The sequence below is a fragment of the Bubalus kerabau genome, chromosome 13, assembly GCF_029407905.1.
Source record: "Bubalus kerabau isolate K-KA32 ecotype Philippines breed swamp buffalo chromosome 13, PCC_UOA_SB_1v2, whole genome shotgun sequence".
NCBI classification, from domain to species: Eukaryota; Metazoa; Chordata; class Mammalia; order Artiodactyla; family Bovidae; genus Bubalus; species Bubalus kerabau.
This window is the reverse complement of record NC_073636.1, coordinates 53,308,182-53,322,499: the sequence shown is the minus strand read 5'-3', so window position 1 is coordinate 53,322,499 and position 14,318 is coordinate 53,308,182. Positions and strand designations below refer to the sequence as shown.

Below are 14,318 nucleotides of genomic sequence, written 5' to 3'. Positions count from 1 at the left end.
TAGAAGGCACTTGGCGTCTGGGAAGACACAAAGGGAAAAGCAAGGAAGCCAAAGCAGGGCGGTAGATTCAAGAGAAGAGGCCTCCTCCCAGTCCTATGTGCACCACTGTCTACAATGGAAGGAGGACAGCGTGGACAGAATGGCTTACTCAGTTTCCTCACTGGTTGGGGGAAGCTACTTCCTTGAGGGCTGAGTGACAGTCAGCCAGGTGGAAGGGGAGGCAAGGTAGTGTGTGCAAAGCGTCAGCCACCTGAAAAGGCAGGTGGGAGTAGGTTGTGAAGTGCTTGCCATCTTGCGTTTTAATATGATTTTTCCAAGAAGATTATTCCCCAGCTAGCCCTGTCCAAAAGCTGTCTCTTCGGTAACTTACACCTTTTCCCATATGCCACCATCCCTTTTCTCCCAGTATCTCAAGTCCTCTTTTCTGTCTCATGGCTTTAGGACTCCAGAGTGTCAACTGGCAGATAGCCTCCAACCGGCAGGCACATCACACAGACAGGTTCTACGGCCAGGATCTCCTGGTACGGAGAGGCCAACTCTTCCAAGTGTCACTGACCTTATCCCAAGGTCTCAGCTCTGGAGGACGTGTGACATTCACAGCTTCCACAGGTACCTGCTCACTGCTCCCTGCCCCCCTCCCACATACACACCTTGAGGAAACCTTGGGGGTGTGCATCCAAGGGGCGGTGGTGGTGGTGGTGGCCTCAGGCTCTAACCCAGATCTACCATTGACTTAGCAGAGTCAAGTTTCACCTATCTCTGAGGGTCACAGCCTTAACCTCAAGAGGGATTTGGACCATGTGATCTCCAGTTGCTTCCAGTGCCATAACATGCTGCTGCTTTGTATAACATCTCCCAAAGAATCTCTGCAGTTATACTGGGATCTGGTTTCTCCACAGTCAGCCAACACTACTTGGTTTCCATTTTCCTATGTCTTTCCAGGGCCTTACCCCTCAGAGTCGGCCAACACAAAGGCTGTGTTTCCACTCTCCAATGGGACAAGTAGCAGCGGCTGGGGTGCACAACTTGTGTCCAGCAGGAACAATGTTCTGGACATCTCCATCCTTAGTCCTGCAAATGCGCCCATTGGAAGGTACACGCTAAACATGCAGATCTCCTCCCAGGGCAGTGACTCCACGCTGAAACTTGGGACATTCATACTGCTGTTTAACCCCTGGTTGCAAGGTAGGCATCCAAACACCCACACTCCCAGCCATCAGCTAAGGGATGTCCATGGAAAAGAGATGGAGGGAATGATTTTCATGGGCTCAGGTTTGATCAGGGGAAGTTTGTGGAATAGGGGACGAGCACAGAAGCTAGAAGTCAGAAGCCAGGGGTTTTGGCCCAGCTTTGCCTCTGAACCCACTATGTGAGCCTGGCAGTCTCTCTACCCTTCTGAGCCTCAAATTCCTCACCATTAGATGGACAGCTTGCTATTTCTGGGGCTATTGCAAGGATCTCATGAGTTTTTGAAAACTCTATAGTATGGTGTAATGACTACAGCATCATTCTGCAGCATGGAGAGAGCTTGTGCCCAAAGAAGCAAGTTTTTCATTCCCAGAGATCTCATTTTCAGATTCTTAGGTCATCCCAGCTTCTCTTTCAAGTTTATAGTTCTCATGATATGACTTGGAAGCATTTTAGCCCAAGGCTTCATTCCTCAGTGGAGTTGGGGGAAGGGTTGAAGGTGTGGCTTGCTCCAGCCACCATGTGGCTACTCAGGACTGAGACAAGGACGAGTCTCTATAGTTATCTGTAAGATTCTATCCCCTACTATCTGTTTTTTTCGTGTCAAACAGCTGATGGTGTCTTTATGAGTAACCATGCTGAGAGAGAGGAATATGTTCAGGAAGATTCTGGCATCATCTTTGTGGGAAGCACAAATCGAATTAGCATGATTGGCTGGAACTACGGACAGGTAAAAGGGTCATAGAGGCTGGCAGTAATGTCCCTATTCTACCCAAAGAAGCTCCGTGCAGACCCTACAGATAGGTGGCAGTTCCCAAATCTGTCCATTTGCCTGCTTCTTATTTGTTCATCCATTCAGAAGACATTTATTGATGACCTACTATGTGCCAGGGGCCGAGGTACACCTATGGATACAGGAGATGGATAAGACATATTTCATGTCTTTGAAGAGGTCACACTTTCATGGGCAAAACAGACACATAACTAAATTGATGCAACACCGTGTTATTGGTACCATGATGCATGAATGAAGATAAGGCCCAGTAGAGACTTGCACAACAGTATAGTTTCTTTTATTCATTCCGCATCATAATGTGATGAAATTTCCTAGGTGTGAGCATTCCACCTTCCAAGGGTCCTATAGTACTATGACATCTGAGTCCACAGAATTCCCGAGTTTGCTCAGCTAGCCACATCCAGGGATTCCCTCCATATTTTTTTCTTTCCGGCAGACAAATGAAGTATTTCAATGAAGCACCTTGGGTGGAGTGCCTTGGATGTCCAGCAGAGGGTGGACAGGTGCACATTCTGCCATGTCTAGACCCCTTTCTGGAGTCAACCAGGGCACATCTGCCATGTATTCTATCTTCAGTATAATGCCATATATTTTATATGTTGAGTTTTATATGTTGTGTTCTGTGTTAAATTTCATAGAAAAGAGAAAGGGGTGGGGTGGGTGCACTGAGGGGTGGAAGGGAGGATATTTTTGATGGGGTGATCTGGGAGAGCCTTGCTTAGAAAGGAATTTAGGATAAGAAATTAATGGAGGCAAGGTATCTGGATAGATATCTTGGGGAAAAGCATTTGAGGAAGAAGGAACAGCATATATGAAGACTCTAAGGCAAGAAAGAGCTTGACCTTCTCCATTTTGTGAAAATGGCTTCAAATTCAAATTTTAGTGAGACACTTTATAATCAGTTCCCCAAAGTCTAAGTGATATGCTAGAGATCAATGTCAGAACTAGATGGAAACTTTGAGATGTGCTCAGCCTAATCTCTTGTTATACAGCTGGTGAAATTGAGGCCCAGACAGGTCAAGTGACTGCTCTCGAATTCGTAACAGTGAGGGAGTCTCATTAAACTTGAGGGGCCTCAGCACAGGGCCTTGTGTACAGCAAGAGGTCTGGATGAGTTCTCAGGGTTAAAGGCCAGGTGGGTGGTTGTTCCTCAGCGTCTCAGTTCTGGGGGCCATGGAGCGGGGAACGAGATATGGGCAGTGCCCGTGGCTCTTACCAGCATAGCCTCCATGCCCTCAATTAGCCGATACTACTTGCAATTTCTTTCATAGTAACATATGGCCCCATTTTGAACAGTTTGAAGAAGGCATTCTGAACATTTGCCTCTCAGTCCTGGATAACAGTCTGAATTTTCGCCGTGACCCTGCTACGGATGTGGCCCGCAGAAACGATCCCAAATATGTTGGCCGGGTTCTCAGTGCAATGGTGAGTGATGAGAAAACCATAATAACTAGGTGTTCCCCTATATCAAACTCAGCTCTGGGTTAGGCACAACCACTCATCTTGTTGGTTGATGTCTCACAAAATAAAGTTGGTGGTTATTATATCCCCGTTTTGTACACACAGAGTATGACACGCCTCTATATTAAAGGACTTGCCTGAGACACATGCAGTTAAGTCCAGCTACAATAAATGCTCCAGGTCAGGGCCTCAGACAGCCATAGCTGAGTCCAAGCATCCCCAAAATAAAAAAATACCAAATGTATGACACCACAGTTATGTGTGAGCATGGGCTGATTAGTCATTAGTCCATTGAGATGTCTTATTTAAGAGGAATAAGTGGCAGAGTGGCACTTATTCTCAGTGGCACTCAGTGCCACTGAGTGGCAGAGGCAGAACCAGACCCAGGCTGCTGGCTCCCAAGCCCTTCCCACTGTATGGTGAGGCCTTCCTCAGATGACAAGGACTTGATCTGTGGGGGTCCACCAGGGCTGGGAGGACACAAACCTGAGACATTACTCCATCCCTGGGGCTCCTGGGGAAGGGGCTACGCTCCTTTGTTCTGATTCATCCCCTCCTCAGCACAGAGGGCTTGAGTGCCAGCAGGGAGGGCAGAGGTTGACATGGTCGTCTTCTGGATGGGGAACCTGATGCCAGGGGGCTGAAGGGAATCACTCACAACTTAGCCTTCGAGCGAGTCCAGCCAGAATAAGGCCTCCAACTGCCCGCCTGGAGCCACCTTCACTCACCCACTCCCTCCACGTGAGAAACCTACCCCACCTATCCAAACACACACGTTAGCTGGACACATACACAAGCTGAATGCTGGAGGAATGCCCTCTACTCAGTGGGTAGAAAACATCTCCATCAGAAAAATATCCAAACAAGGGATAACCTGCTCAAAAGTTAGAAAGCTAAAAGAGAGTTCTTGAACTTTAACCCTTTGAAACTAAACAATTACTCAGAAGTGTCAACTTCTGTGTGTGTGTGATTAATGGACTAGGCATTTCTAGTCTTTTTTGAGCTGGAGAATATCCAAGCTAATGAGCTAGTTACTTGGTTAATTGAATGACCTCCTGACTACATGGTAGATATTGGGGGTCATCAGACAGGACTTCTTAACTTGAACCTGGCAGGACAGATGTGGGGAGGCCCAGAGAGTCTGGAGGCACTGAGGAGACGGTGGGAACCAGGGTGGCAGGAGGAGTCCAGAGAGGGAGTGGACCCGGGCTGAACCTTTAAAACCAAGTGGTCCTAGAAGGGTGGGATTAAAGCCCAGGCCAAGGTCTAGGAAAGCTGGTGTTTAGGCCACTTAGAAAGTTGAGCCTCCTCAGCTCAGGAGAGGGTGGGGGAGGCAGCTGGCTCCAGCAGCTGCTGACTCACTCCAGCCCTCGGGACAAAACACTTGATCTCAGAGCCAGGCTCCTCAGCTGCACCTCCCTGCCCTCTCTCCAGCCCTCCTGGTTGGGCTGGACCACGAGCTAATTATGGCCTGTGTGGGGCTTTGAAACACTCAGCTTTCAGTCAGAGATGAGCCTGTGATTATCACACTGGAGGCTGGAGCCCCTGTGACTCAAGAGATGGAGATGGGCCGTGCAATCTTCCATCTTGAAGGAGCCCCGTGGCCCTGATCCTGCGATTCCAGCCCGGCCATCCTGGAGGGAGTGCAGAGCTCACCCAGCACACAGAGGGGCTGTGAAGGCTGGGTCAGCTGGTCGTGGACAAGGATCCTTGCATTTCCAGACTGCTGGTTCTCACAGGCCTTGCCTTGTGACCCCCACAGAGCGAGGGAGCAGTTCTCATTGTGAGGCTGGGTAAACGCTAATCAGTTTCATAAGGGCATACTTGCTTCTTTCGTTCCCTGTGTTGGAAGGTGAGCTTGAATGAATCAGCTTGTCAGCAATCACCCAGCTGACAAGCAGCCAGGCTGGGCTCGTGACTCAAGTTTCTCCTTCTTCTTTCTCTTTTAACTTTTTCTTTTCTTTTTATTTGGCTGTATTGGGTCTTAGCTGTGGCACACAGTTGTGGATCTTTTGTTGCAGTGCACAGATTCTCTCGTTGTGGTGCCTGGACCCAGTGCAGCTCACAGGCTTAGTTGGTCTGTGGCACATGAGATCTTAGTTTCCCTGACCAAGGATCAAACCCACATCTCCTGCATTGAAAGGCAGATTATAACCACTGGGCAACCAGGGAAGTCCCTCTTTTAACTTTTTATTATATAAAAGTTCAGATGTTCACAAAAGCAGAGGAAAAAGTAAAATGAACTTCTGTGTGCCTGTCACCGGCTTCATCATTTACCTACCCAAGGCCAGTCTTGTTTCATTTATGTCCCCTTCTCCATGGATTATGTGATAAATTCCAGATATCGCATCATTTTGTCCCTAAATATTTCAATAGGAGTCTCTAAAAGACTCAGACTAAGAGATTCAGGTCTCTTGATTTCTAGCCTAGTGCTCTTTTCATGTGACTTATTCAAGAATCAAGGGCTTCCCAGGTGACGCAGTGGTATAGAATCTGCTTGCCAATGCAGGAGAAGCAGGAGACATGGGTTTGATCCCTGGGTCAGGAAGATACCCTGGAGATGGGAATGACAACCCACTCCAGTCTTCTTGCCTGGAAAATCCCATGGACAGAGGAGCCTGGCATGGAATTGCAGAGTCAGATGTGATTGAGCACACACAAAAACATCCAAATACAAGAATCATGCATTAAGCTGAGTGAAATGAATGGATGGATGAACAACAGAAGTCCATCTTTATTCTTTTCAAGAATAAGTTAGTTGCTAAAGTTTTAAAGTGATCTTTTTAGAAGACCAGGACACCAAAAGAGAGCTTCAAACTATGGATCTTCAAGTCAGGCGGCAGCAGCCTGCAAGTTCTGGCCAGGAATTGACTGTGAGCTGATTTTCTACCCCTGCTTCATCACTGACAAGCCATAGAGCCTTCATTTTCTCTGTGAGCTGGGAATGACATGTGAATTAGGGGCAAACATGGCCTGTTAAGGAAAGCACTTTCAAATTCATAAACTTCTTGATACCCATTATCACAATTATTATCCAAATGGCCCAGAAAGACACTGAGACTTGAGAGAGTCTCCCTGGCTTCCTTCTTTAACTCCTTACCTTGCCCCCTGAATTCTGCCTGTCACTCTCTGTGCTGATTCCTTTGGGGTTTATTCCTTCCCAGATCAATGGCAATGATGACAGTGGCGTGATTTCTGGGAACTGGAGCGGTAGCTACACTGGTGGCCGGGATCCTAGGAACTGGAATGGCAGCGTGGAAATCCTCAAGGAGTGGCAAAGATCTGGCTTCAGGCCTGTCCGATACGGCCAGTGCTGGGTCTTTGCTGGAACCCTCAACACAGGTATTCTGGATGAGGTGTGCCTTTGCTGGATGGGTGGGCAGCAGTGGGGTGCCCCCAGTTACTGTCTCCACTGCACCTTGAGTCCTTAGACTGCTCTTGACTTGCAGTATTGCGATGTTTGGGGATTCCCTCCCGAGTGATCACCAACTTCAACTCAGCTCATGACACAGACCAAAACCTCAGTGTGGATGTCTACTACGACCCCTTGGGACAGCCCATGGACAAAGGCAGTGATAGCGTGTGGTGAGTATCTGATCCTTTCTGAGCACCAATCCGAGCAGCTTCTCCTTAGCTCTCCCCAGCTCCTGGGACCAGCTCCAAACAGGAATCAGGAGGCAAGTACCATGTCAACACATGGTTTAGAATGGAAATGCTGTCATATCTTGGCCTTTTGGCTAAGATTAAGTATAGAATGGAAATGCCGAAGCTAGCAAGACCCAAAATAACCCTTCTCAGAGTTCTGCAAATGCTGATGGTCCATTTTATCTTGCCACCAGATGAAGGCTCTGATACCAGTGAAAAATATGATTCCTGGGCTCTGTGAAACTGCCCTGAATTTATAGGGGCCCCTAGACCCTATGATATTTTAGAAGAGAAACATTGAAATCATTGATTTTCTAGTAAGAAGAATAATGTATGTCATTTCGGGCAACCCATGTGACTTAACGGGCTTTCTTAAAGAAAAGTGACATATTTTCTCATATATATATATATACACATTTTCTTTGTACCTTGATTGATAGAATAAAATGTTAGCTTATTCTGGATTTCAACTGAAAATAAGAAACTTTATTTGTAACTGGAAATATATATTTCTAAACCATAAATATGACATGTGCATATATGTGTGTAATATATAATACATGCCAACTGAAAGTAGGTTATCTAAAACTTACAGACAAAAAAAATAAAAATAAAACTTACAGACGTATGTCTATAACTTTGTATAGCTGCTTATATACATAAAATAGATATTGTTACAGCTATTTAAGGTTATACCATATGACAAGTTATTACCAGATGGCAACTGAAAATAATTGTCTATATGTGTATATACACATAGATGTCTATGTATATAAAGTACTACATGCATATGTCAATAATCCATTGTTTGAATTATATTATATGAAAATAATTATGTCTATATGTGTATATACACATAGATGTCTATGTATATAAAGAACTACATGCTTATGTCAATAATTCATTGTTTGAATCCTCAAAGGATATACATATAATAATCATTCACATGCATATACATGGCTAGATAACTTAATAACAGATGTCATCTTTTTTCCAAATGTTCAACTTTGAGATAGTCTGCATAAAAAATTCTTTATTGCTTATTATTCCCAGAATAAGTAGATGCAACTTTACTGAAATGTATTTAGGGTAACTAATAGAATAAAGTCAATGGAATATTAAAATTAACAGAAAGAGATATTAAAACAAATAAACAACAGCCCACACCAATAATGGCACTGAATACTGTAAGCATACCCTCCCCTCTGAAGGGAGGGAAGCATATGTAATTCACCCAAGGTCACATGGATGCTAGGGTTTAACGGGGGAGAAAAAGTTTATTTCAGATGTTTTTCCTTAATCTACACACACATAATGTTCTCTCTAGTGATGCTGCTACTTACAGTGAGGTTTTGTTTTCCAACTTCTCATAAATGAATGTCTTTTCTTCTCCCTGTTTTTTCCTTTTGTTATTGTATCCCAAATCCCATTGCAACCTTTTCTGATCCTTGGGACAATGCCATTCCTGGCTTTGTCTTCCTTTAGAAAAAGAGATGCTTGTTCCAACAAGATGACTGATTTTGGGGAAAGGGTGGTCCCCTTAGGCTTAACCCTTCTGTGATTATCCTGCACACTAGGAACTGCAGAGGGGTCAGAAAGCATAAGGCTCAGTCCTTCTGCTGAGAGCATTTCTGGTGCTGTTAGCGGACAAAAAGTGGGGAGGCCATTAGAGGCTATTTAGTGATGCAGTCAGAGAAGGCAATGGCACCCCACTCCAGTACTCTTGCCTGGAAAATCCCATGGATGGAGGAGCCTGGTGGGCTGCAGTCCATGGGGTCGCTAAGGGTCGGACACGACTGAGCGGCTTCACCTTGACTTTTCACTTTCATGCATTGGAGAAGAAAATGGCAACCCACTCTAGTGTTCTTGCCTGGAGAATCCCAGGGACAGGGGAGCCTGGTGGGCTGCTGTCTATGACTGAAGCGGCTCAGCAGCAGCAGCAGCAGTGATGCAGTGTGCCAGACAGTTAGTACTGTGGGAACTCAGGGAGGGAGCCATCAAGGAAGACCTCCTGGGAACAGAAAGTTGGGGCCTTTGAGCTGAATTTGGAATTAGACCTGAGATCTCTTGGTTACTGGTTCATGCTACACATTAGCTTCATAATTTATTCTAAATATAATCACCTTGGGGCAAGTCTGGACCCCTGGAGACATTCTCTACTGTCATTTCTGTTGGCTTCGCTCTAGAGTGTCAGGCTGTAAAACTCTGATTTTTCCTGGGGATCCCTCATCAGAACCCTCCTCAGAAAGCAGTGGGTGCTGAGGATTCCCCCTCCTCCCCCTTCCCTGCTAACTGTGGGTGGGGAACTAGCACTGGATGGTGTGTACACAGGGATTTCTGAACCACAGTTCCAGTCCCACCACCATCTAGCTCTAGAACTTGTATAAGCCACTTCATCTTTCTGGCCCCCAGTTTCCCCATCAGTGAAATGTAAATGTTGGCTTGGAACTAGATGTTCACCTAAGCCTCTTTAACTTTTTGATTCTGTGAATCTTCAGCTCACCTACTTTTTGAGTTAGAGCTACACCTCCCAAGAGTCACTTCAAAGTGGTTCCTGCCAGGGGTTGGAGGGAATTAGCTCACAAGTCATTTTATGCCTGGAGTGAAATTACTAACCTATTTTTTCCCCTTGCCTATTATTAAAAGGACAGTTTGAGTTTGGACAGAAATTCTTCGATCTGAATCTGTATGTTGCAAATGTTAAAAGCTTTTAGAACCTTGTTCAGATTTGCCTAAAGTAATAGAATGTAAGGATCAAGTGAGGTTAAGCACCTGAGAATGCTTAATAATAAAAACAGCAGCAACAATAATTTGCTGAGCAATTGTGCTTCAGGTCCCTTTCTGAATGCCTGCGTGTACTCTTCAGAAACAATGAAGTAGGCGCTATTGTGAACACCCCATTTTACAGCTGAGGAACCTGAGACATAGTGTCTTTCATTCAAGGGCAGATAACTTGGAAACGGTGGAGCCTGGATTTGAACCCAGGTCACTTTGTAAACTATGAAGGACCAGAGAGATGCCAAAGAATGTTATCACTATTCCTGACTGATGTTTGAGAAATCTGACTGCATAATTTGAGATTTTCCAGAATAGGGGTTGGAACAGTGGCTGGACACCAACCACCTGAAGAATCTGGGTTCTTTGGTTCACACTTAAGTGGCAAATGAAAATTTTCTATGACACTAGATGCTATCTCAGGATTCAGTGGGGAGAAACGATTTGCCCAAAGTAGAACTGAAATAGTGTCCAAGCTAGAGGTGGACACAGGTGTCTGTCAGTAGGACTATTCCAGGTCAAAGAGCTTTAAGATCTCTGAGGGATCTTAGAGAGGGACCCACTTATCTCATACCTGAGAAACCAGAGGCCCAGGGAGAAGCACTGGTAAACAACTGGAGACATTTGGGTGCTCTCAATAAGTGTCTAACTTTATGTAAGTTCCTTAACCTTCTGTACCTCAGTTTCCTGTCTGTAAAATGAAGGGCTAGGTCAGGGGACCTCAGCAATTTCTTCTAGAGCTCTCTTTGAATCACATTATAGCATCCAGTGGGGTCCGTTTTCTTCTAAGCCATTCTGCTCATGCCAGTGGTTTGACTTAAAAGGCACAAGGCTCCGGAGTTTTCACTTCTTTGGAGTCGGGACACTCTGGGAAAAGCTTCTTTGCTACGGCTCCCCTCTGTACCACTGTGAAGGAGGTCTCTGAAGCCTGCAAACAAATGTTTTAGAAAAGTTTGGCCAACATTATCTTAATCTTGACATTTCTGGCTTGTTTTCCTGGTTCATTTGACTTGATCCCCCAGTTTCTCAAGTCACTGATTTGACTCTATTTGTAGCCTTTACAGAGCTCCGAGGTGGAAGCCAAATGGTGATTGCCCATTCTTGTGGTCAGGGTAGTGGAGTCGGTCAGTACTGGAGAAGAACTGTCGTAACCCACACCCTTACATGAGCCCTAACTCCTAAAGCATCTATCTCTCTGTGGCCACCAGTCTCCACTACTAGTTAGCCAGTCCCCAAAGTACCTGGAGCAGCTTGCTTAGACCCACAGCAAGTAAACCAAGGCTGCAAGAGTGGCAGGGCTCCAGAACAATTCAATTCAGAGAGCATGATGCATGAATTTCATGTCAGACCCCGCACTGGACACTGGGCAGCAAGCGGAGTGAGATACGTGAGCCTCACTTGAGGAGTTTCCCGCTGCACAGGAAGCTGGGCAATTGTGGAACAGAAGTTAAATCAGAGACAGCATAGAGGTAGGGTTGGCACTCTCTGAATGTGTTCAGTTCAGTTCAGTCGCTCAGTTGTGTCCAACTCTTTGTGACCCCATGGACTGCATCACGCCAGGCTTCCCTGTCCATCACCAACTCCTGGAGTTTGCCCAAACTCATATCCATTGAGTTGGTGATGCCATCCAACCATCTCATCCTCTGTTGTTCCCTTCTCCTCCTGCCTTCAATCTTTCCCAGCATCAGGGTCTTTTCATATGAGTCAGCTCTTCATATCAGGTGGCCTAAGTATTGGAGTTTCAGCTTCAACATCAGTCCTTCCAATGAACACTTAGAACTAATCTCCTTTAGGATGGTCTGGTTGGATCTCCTTGCAGTCCAAGGGACACTCAAGAGTCTTCTCCAATACCACAGTTCAAAAGCATCAATTCTTTGGCACTCAGCTCTCTTTAGAGTCCAACTCTCACATCCATGCACGACTACTGCAAAAAACCATAGCCTTGACTAGATGGACCTTCTTGGCAAAGTAATGTCTCTGCTTTTTAATATGCTGTCTAGGTTGGTCATAACTTTCCTTCCAAGGAGTAAGCATCTTTTAATTTCATGGCTGCAGTCACCATCTGCAGTGATTTTGGAACCCAAAAAAGCAAAGTCAGACACTGTTTCCACTGTTTCCCCCTCTATTTGCCGTGAAGTGATGGGACTGGATGACATGATCTTAGTTTTCTGAATGTTGAGCTTTAAGCCAACTTTTTCACTCTCCTCTTTCACTTTCTTCAAGAGGCTCTTTAGTTCTTCTTCACTTTCTGCCATAAGGGTGGTGTCATCTGCATATCTGAGGTTATTGATGTTTCTCCCTGCAATCTTGATTCCATCTTGTGCTTCCTTCAGCCCAGCGTTTCTCATGATTACTCTGTATATAAGTTAAATAAGCAGGGTGACAATATACAGCCTTGACATACTCCTTTTCCTATTTGGAACCAGTGTGTTGTTTCATGTCTAGTTCTAACTGTTACTTCTTGACCTGTATACAGATTCCTCAGGAAGCAGGTCAGGTGGTCTGGTTTTCCCATCTCTTTCAGAATTTTCCACAGTTTGTGGTGATCCACACAGTCAAAGGCTTTGGCATAGTCAATAAAGCAGAAGTAAATGTTTTTCTGGAACTCTCTTGCTTTTTCAATGATCCAGCAGATGTTGGCAATTTGATCTCTGGTTCCTCTGCCTTTTATAAAACCACCTTGAACATCAGGAAGTTCACGGTTCACATATTACTGAGGCCTGGCTTGGAGAATTTTGAGCATTACTTTACTAGTGTGTGAGATGAGTACAACCGTGCAGTAGTTTGAAGATTCTTTGGCATTACCTTTCTTTGGGATTGGAATGAAAACTGACCTTTTCCAGTCCTGTGGCCACTGCTGAGTTTTCCAAATTTGCTGGCATATTGAGTGCAGCACTTTCACAGCATCCTCTTTCAGGATTTGAAATAGCTCAACTGGAATTTCATCACCTCCACCAGCTTTGTTCGTAGTGATGCTTCCTAAGGCCCACTTGACCTCACATTCCAGGATGTCTGGCTCTAGGTGAGTGATCACACCATCGTGATTATCTGGGTCATGAAGATCTTTTTTGTACAGTTCTTCTGTGTATTCTTGCCACCTCTTCTTAATATCTTCTGCTTCTGTTAGGTCCATACCATTTCTGTCCTTTATCAAACCCATCTTTGCATGAAATGTTCCCTTGGTATCTCTAATTTTCTTGAGTATGTTAGGACAAGGTTTTTGGAAGGAGTTAGTATCTGAACTGAATTTGGAAAGATGAATAAGCTTTTATCAGCGTAAGAGGTGGAAATTTGGGTCACTTCTAGAGAGGGTCCTCTGACCCCATGAATTCAAAGGTCAGCATAACTCAGTTGCTGTCTCTAGGGATAGTGGTTTAGAAACTTCAAAGGTTGAATTAGAATTTATTTGAATGGAGGAGCAAGGAGGGGCAGAGATCAGCTTCTTGTAAAATAAATGCTTCAGTCTGCGCTTCTATGCGCTGTTACTGGGGAAACCCTCAAGGCAGGAGCGGAGCCCAAAGTTGGGAGGTGGGAAAGAGTGTGGCACACAACCAGAAACAAACCAGCACATGCTTGATGATGCACTTGAAAGGCACATACATCCAAGTAAGTGTGAGCAAAGGTCTGGCTTTCAAACAAGGGAGGAACCAGGATGTGCTTGTTATCTACTTTGTCTTAAATTCTTGCCTTGCAAATAAATATTCAAACGTAGCTACTCACCTGTATATCTTTACCAACTCACCCTTCTCCTGAGATTCTCTGCCAGAAACAAAATGAATCTGAAATTTGGTGTCCTTACTGTTTTCTCTTCCTCTCTTGTCCTCTCACCCTTCTAAGATCATCTTCCCACACTCCTCCTGCTTTCTCCTGGGTAAAATATAACCGATTTTAAGGGCCCAAAAAAGATTTTGTGGGTCTGCCTGGAGATAATTTTTATGATGACTTTTTTCCCCTACAACTGTAGGAAATCTCACAAAACATATAAAGAAGTAAAAATCATCTATAATTCTATTGTTCACATACTTTAAATATTTGATAGTTTTCTATGCAATCTTTTATGAGTTGTTGTTTTTATAGAATTGGGATCATGCATTTTATAAGACTTGTGCACAAGACAGAGCATGTAATAGACACATCCTGCTTTTCCCCATACTTGGAAACCAACCACTTCATAGTTTTAAATCATGTGTTTTTGACTAAACAGGGTATTATGAACATTTTACCAATGTCATTAATCTTCAAAAATAAGATTTTAAATGTATTATATTCCATTGAATGTTAAGCCATTATCTCTTTTCCCACTATAATGGTATACTGTTTCCTATTCCTTATGTTACCTATCTATTCCCCCTTTTTTTCCTACTTTAACACTGTAACAGGCATTGTTACATGGAAATCTTGAGCATGTTAGTGATTAGTCCTATGAGAAAGATTCCTAGAAATGGAAAACCTA

General features: G+C 44.6%; 1 protein-coding gene across 1 annotated transcript in view; it reads left to right on the top strand.

The window, feature by feature from the left end:
- Nucleotides 1-431: 431 nt before the first annotated feature.
- TGM3 (transglutaminase 3) overlaps nt 432-14,318 on the top strand; it is a 30,727-nt gene continuing 16,840 nt past the window's right edge. The window contains exons 1-6 of the mRNA XM_055543164.1: nt 432-609; nt 943-1,185; nt 1,800-1,918; nt 3,281-3,409; nt 6,610-6,787; nt 6,895-7,030. Coding sequence (XP_055399139.1) covers nt 432-609; nt 943-1,185; nt 1,800-1,918; nt 3,281-3,409; nt 6,610-6,787; nt 6,895-7,030 — 983 coding nt within the window. The remainder of the gene's footprint in view (nt 610-942; nt 1,186-1,799; nt 1,919-3,280; nt 3,410-6,609; nt 6,788-6,894; nt 7,031-14,318) is intronic.